This window comes from Limulus polyphemus, unplaced genomic scaffold (genome assembly GCF_000517525.1).
Source record: "Limulus polyphemus unplaced genomic scaffold, Limulus_polyphemus-2.1.2 Scaffold1246, whole genome shotgun sequence".
Taxonomy (NCBI): domain Eukaryota; kingdom Metazoa; phylum Arthropoda; class Merostomata; order Xiphosura; family Limulidae; genus Limulus; species Limulus polyphemus.
The window spans coordinates 111,218-117,735 of record NW_013666856.1 but is presented as its reverse complement, the minus strand read 5'-3'; the positions used below and the strand labels follow the sequence as shown (position 1 = coordinate 117,735).

General features: G+C 29.0%; 2 protein-coding genes across 2 annotated transcripts in view; both read right to left on the bottom strand.

Moving 5' to 3' along the window:
* Nucleotides 1-6,394, bottom strand: part of LOC106462775 (ATP-binding cassette sub-family A member 2-like) — a 112,901-nt gene extending 106,507 nt beyond the window's left edge. The window contains 4 exon segments of the mRNA XM_022390112.1: nt 269-398; nt 1,873-2,034; nt 5,226-5,288; nt 6,285-6,394. Of these exon segments, the coding sequence (XP_022245820.1) occupies nt 269-344 (76 nt within the window). The 5' untranslated portion in view covers nt 345-398; nt 1,873-2,034; nt 5,226-5,288; nt 6,285-6,394.
* LOC106462774 (ATP-binding cassette sub-family A member 13-like) overlaps nt 1,861-6,518 on the bottom strand; it is a 34,836-nt gene continuing 30,178 nt past the window's right edge. Inside the window, exons 8-10 of the mRNA XM_013922733.2 lie at nt 6,285-6,386; nt 5,226-5,288; nt 1,861-2,034 (exon numbers count right to left, since the gene is read on the bottom strand). Coding sequence (XP_013778187.2) covers nt 1,861-2,034; nt 5,226-5,288; nt 6,285-6,386 — 339 coding nt within the window. The remainder of the gene's footprint in view (nt 2,035-5,225; nt 5,289-6,284; nt 6,387-6,518) is intronic.

The following is a 6,518-nucleotide window of genomic DNA, read 5'->3' as shown; positions in this document are numbered from 1 at the left end:
AAGTGTAACAAAAAAGTGAAAACTTTATATACATTTTTTACATCAAACAAAAAAAAAGTACTACATTTCAGTTGGTGCATGTGATGTATGTAAAGAATTTTTGTTTAACTAAAAACTAACTGATATAAGGAATCTGTATCTGTACATAGCAAAAAATTTAAATAAAAAACACAAGAACAATGTAGCTTAGAATAAGTGTCACTTATGTATCGAGCAAAAACAACAACAACAAAAAACAAATATACAAGTAAGCTTTCTTGGATCTTACCAAGGTTGATATCACTTCCACCTGTGGGAAGGGTAGGAGGAAGATTACTCTCAGCTCCACAAATTGTCTTCTGCATGCCTAACCAGATTCGTAACAAACCATATTGGGGGTTGGGTTTTAAAATTTTAGCCTGCCAAACACACACACAAAAAAAAGAGGTATCCTCTTTAAGTGAATATCTTAAGTTATCTGTAAAATAAGTGTGCATACATTTATATAAATAAATATATAAAGACAAATTACTAAGGCTAACAAATTTCTTAACATCAGTTTCTGTATTATATTTATATTTTTTCTGTCAGGTCGAACATGACGAACCTAGTAAAGACTTCCAATATGTTGAGAATTACTAATAACAAAAAAAAAAATCAGTCAACTAAATTCAAACACGTTAATTTGTTAAACACTAGCTAGGAATGCTTACTTCATAACTTGCATTGTGCTTTACAGTATATTACAGAAGGGAGTACCTAGTGTAGACTTTTAACCCATTGACTGTAGCTGCTCTAAACAAGTGCAGAATTTTTGCAAGCTGTACACCATATACAGCATACTTCATTCAACTGCTGTGAGCAGACCATACCCTACATGGCAAATCAGCAGTCAATGGGTTAATAGGTAATTTTACATTGTAAATGTAATTAAAGGTTGGTTTACAGTACTAAACTCTAGGCCTAATGCAAAGTTCTATTCTTGAGCCCATAGTAGAGTTTGTGATGAGGCCATCCTTTGCACTCTCCTGATGCCACCTCTCATAAAGGATGTATATAAAGAAAACCCCATATTTAAAATGATTATAGCTTAGTAACTAATTGTCCTCGGGAAGCCAAACTTCACCAGAGGTGCATTAAGAATCATGTTATATTTATGAAAGTATGAATATAATACAGGATGAATCAAAATATCCTGTACATTAGCACCCATTAGAATCAAATCACCAATCTCATACAATTGAAAGAAGAGAAAAGTAATGTCATACTGTAAGGAAAAACAATGTAGGTATACAGCATATTGACATTAATGCACCAAACATAGAATAAAGTTCAATAATACAGTTACACTCTCTCCACAACTGGTATCACTCTTGTGATGAAATATTGGGCTAAATATTAACACTCCATAACAGTTTTGTGAACTACTTGTTCAGGAATCAACCAGAAACTACCAAGCCACAACTGCTTATTTAATGAAATAAAAGAAACAACAGGTTATATGGTTTTACTAAATGAAATTTATCGATAACTTTAATATGACTATAACCTCTCTAGAAAGCTTCCACAACTTATGAATTTTTTTTATCTATTCAAAAATGTTAATGACAAAATTTCAAGGTGAAGTTTTAGTAATCAACAATTTTGGTAAAATAATAAAAAACTATGATTTATTAGTAGCACATATGTTTAACTGTTTGTTGTAGCTAGTTTAGTGTAAGAACCTAAAAAAGGCACATGGCTGAACATTTTAGCTACTAATAAATCATAGATTTTATTATTTCATTAAGTGTGTTTGTCAATGAATCACTAACTTGAGCTGCACTCTCAGGAAGGAACTACATAATTTACCACAATTACTGATAACAATATAAAAGCCTTTCAATGTTGTACCTCTTGAGGATCTTCAAGTGTTTCATCCCAGAATTTCTCTGCCGTTGTGTCATTACTCAAAACATCTGTTCCATTAAGCAGGGTACAAGAATCCTGAGGCAAAGCTGAAGCAATCTCGCTGATTTTTTTCAAGGTGTCTTCGAACAAGTGGAATGTACGAAGCTAGAGTTAAAAATATCGAAAATTGGAATATACAGTATGATTTAAACATGGGATATACAGTACCACTTCAAACTTGGTAATGAGTAGTCAAATCCTATTTGAGAAATTTATAATCAAACTAGAATGAACCGATACAGGTAAGCAATAGCTTACTTTTCTCAGCAATAACTGTAATGGAAAATAATTTTTCCTTTAAAATGAAAAGATTAAGGTAAAACTCTTCTTTTTAATATAAAACACATTTAGAACTTATAAAATTATCCACAAAATATATCTCGAACAAAAGTTCATTTTCAATCTAACTTCAATGTTTATTTATTGTTAATTAAGCCTGCGAGTGAAATATTGAATCAGTGCCTATGGGCCCAAGATCGGCTGATATGGGAATTAGATTTTGAAAACCTACATTTTGTATGTTCCACATGTCCCTAATGTATATATACTAGTGGCATGTATCAAGCTTCAAATAAATCAAACACTTATCAGACTACAAAAACAACAAAAAATTGAATGTTGGCCCAAGGACCTTAAGCCAACTGAAAAATATTGTAAATCATGTACACTTGGTATTTTTTCATTGATGTAAACCCTATAATAAACCTCCTTGGAACAAAAATTGGAAGAGAAAGGTTGAACCTAGTAATAGTTATGAATATCAGAAAAAAAGGCACTTAAAAACGTGTTAAATATCTTAATCTCTTAGCATTAACTCTCTCAACATAGGCTCAGTCAATTTGACTGACCACTCAACCTTTTTGTACTCGTACAGTCTTTATATATTTGATACTACTAACTTTTGATATAGTGTGTATATCTTCACTAAATTCAGCAGTCTTTCAGTAAACATTACAAGTCTTTCACATACAAAAAATCATATTTTTTAGTGAAGTATATTTAATAAACTGAAAAAAGATTTGTCCTTGAATATATCAAGTATTTGTTTTGAATAGTCTTTGTACAAAGTGATTTTCATGTAAAGATTAAAAATACTTTTTTTCATCTCAAAAATCTCAAATTTCATTTGTGTAATTTCTAAAACCTCCTAAATACATTTCTAAAGTTTTTTTCGATAAAATTATATATTTTATCTGTTATTTTCTCTACCCTAACTCTATAAGTAGTTGGTCAGTTTGGTCAAAAAAAACAAACTCCAAAATATGAAATAAATCTAAATTACCCTTTTTTTTGTTAGAATGGCTTCAAATGTAACATGAAACTAAATTCATTTATCCTAAGTAGCTTTAAACTATTAACAATATACATTTATTTATAATTAAATTTTATTGTCCTTTTGATTGCCCTTTGAAACATGTCTAACTACTATTCCTGCCATTATAAGTTGTAAATCACTTGGGAAACTAGCAGCTCACGTTATACCCTATCGAATCACCATAACACAAGCTACTCTGAGCTGCTCGCATGCATTGTGAAATATTTATATTATATTATTATAATAATTTATTTTACCTAATATAACTATAACTAACCTAAAGAGATCCTTATTTTTACATTTTAGTTACTTGTATAATAATAAATAAAGAATAAACATGAAAAACAAGAAATAAAGTATTTACCCACGCATTAATTTTTTTATGCTGTCAACTATTGATGACACTTAACCCTACTTTTTTTTATACTAATGGTAGTAGTGCATTAAATAATTTATATTTAATCAAATAATGCAAAGAACATAGAATAATAATATGCAAAAGCAGACAATTTCCTCTAACAATCAACATTTTTTTGGTTTTCTAACTATGCGACAAGAGCCATTACAAGTTCATCCAAGATAGTCAATCTGTTTTCCATGGGAATGAAGTCTGTATCACAAGTGAAATTGACGATTATCTGTTCAGAACACAACATAATATAATATGTCATTTGATAGATGAAAACCTTGGCTTTCTATTGGTTACTGGTAATATGTAATTAAATGTAAGAGAACTATTAACAAATCCTGAAAAAGAAGATGTGACAGGTGTGTATGACAGGAGGGGTCTGATTTTCTATTTGATAGCTCTGTAACCAAACAAAATTGAAGGCTATAAAAATTATGGTTAGTCTGAGCAATGGAGATTTTATAGTGAGTAATTTACATTTAATTTTATAGTTACTGGAGGGGTGGTGGATAAAATAGAGAAGAGAAAATACATAGAGAAAATGTATCATGTGCATCACACTAGTGGAAATTCAGGATTTTTTAAATATTGCCTTATAGAATTAAGAACTAAACTTATATATTATTAAAATATGGATTATTTGCTATACTAATTAGCATAACATAAACAAAAAGTAGTTTAATAAAATTTTGAATGTAAGACGTGTCATGCACAGTAAAGGATACACGTGGTAATAGGGTTAATATCTTAGTTAAAAATAGCTCTGGTAAAGTCTAGCACTAAGTGACAAACTTCCAGTTTTTAAGTTGTTTATAGAACAGCCCAAAGGGTAGTTCTCCTCAACACTTGGTACCATCTAACAATGTACTACTGGTATATAAGTATTACAGCAACAAAGATATATACATTAGTTATGAAGAATAATGAAAATCATTTATCAAAGGTAAACACATAAAAAACATGACAACTTATAATGGCTGGAGACGGCTTAAATGGGTAATGATGAAAAACTTTAATATAAGTTCTTCATTACCCATTTAAGCCGTCTCCAGCCATTATTAGTCTCAAAGTGGGTTCCTCGTCATCGAACATGACAACTTGTTTATGTAAAAATAAATATACTGAATGACTAAATTCATGATCAATTATTAACAGCAGAGATATAACTGCTATCAAGATTTAGATTAAAAAAAAAGTAAAAAACAGGTATAGTTATGTTAACGTAAGTACCTTCCAAACTACAATAATTCAAGAAGTACAAGAAACGGGATATTACATTACATCAATAGCCACAGCTTTGAAAAAGCGTTTGCATATTCATGTATTTCTATAAACAGATTTTTTTTAACAAGTAAAAACTATTTAAAATTATGCTTATGATGGAATGTTTGCTAGAACAAATACAAAATAAATAAATTGACAAACGTTTGAAAAAAGGCACTAGATCTTTTATTTTTGGCCTTGCTCGTAATTTTCAAGCTAGTTTAAAAAATACGCATTGTGTCAATTTGGAAAGTATGTAAAATAATTCTAGTGATTACAATAATGATAACAGAAATCCTTAATACTCACATCAGTGATGAGTTTTGAAACTTTTTGTTTAGCAATTGTAAAATTCCACTCTGCTAGATGTAGCTGCACATACATAAAGAACAAATAGAAATATTAACTGTATCTGTGATTACATCTTTTTAGTTTATGTTTGAATTATGCATGACATATTGTTACAAAACAACAATGTATTTTACCTTATAAAACTACTTGTAAAACAGAGGTAGTGTAGTGCACACTGGAATGTAAACAAACTTAATGAAGAGACACAGAAAGTATCCACTAAAAATTCTTTATTTTCTCAACATTTCACTAAACAAACCCAAATCTTAACAAAACATTAATCTGTTGAGACTGAGTTGTATTTAGTAGGGTGTCTACCTCTTGAAGTCATAAGGTGAAACTTTGAAGAAATGAAGAATTTTCACTGGATACTGTCTATTTCTCTTTATTAAGCTTGTAAAACATCAGAGTACCAAGTTTATTCAATAGCTAAAGATTCTAAGTAAAAAATAAAAGTGAAAACATACACTAATTTGCTTTTATTACTGTCATACATATGTACTGCAATGTATACTGATATGTGTAATAAAAATTCAAAACTTAACAGCTTAATAAAAAATTACATTAAATTAATCAAAAGACAACTTCATTACATACAAATGTTAACATTTTCAATTCTTTAACATTTTATATCTTTCATCTATATTTATCATAAAACTATCATAACCTGTTACAATTAGGCATTGCATTTAAAATGGCTGTTAATAAATTTTGCATAAAAAGAAAAAAACATTCTGGTAGTTTTAAAATGTATATAAATGACTATGTCAGATCATATTATTAAGTTTTCCACTTTATTTTTTTTTGTATAAAATTACAATTTGATAATAAACAATTTTTATATCATAATACACGCTTCAATGACAGTATTTAATGTTATGTATAATCTGAAAATTAATTAATATAACACTGACAGTGTAAAAAAAATCTCTGCCAGTCCAAAAGCTCAGGTTCACGAGATTATTTAGCTACCAATATTTAAATAAATGATTAACAAAAAACTATAAAAACACTTACAGCATTGTAGAGTTTTTCTGTGTCAACTGCTCTCTTTAGTCTTGTTGCCAAAATTTTCAGTTTATGGTCACTAAGACTACAAAATTGTTCCTTCAAAAATTCCTAAAAAACAAACACTTCTTTCACTAGATATGTGCACGATTTACATTAAATAAGCTTTCCTTCATACATATATATATATATATATATATATAAATAAACAATTTTCAGACAACAAGACCCAAAGCAAAAAAG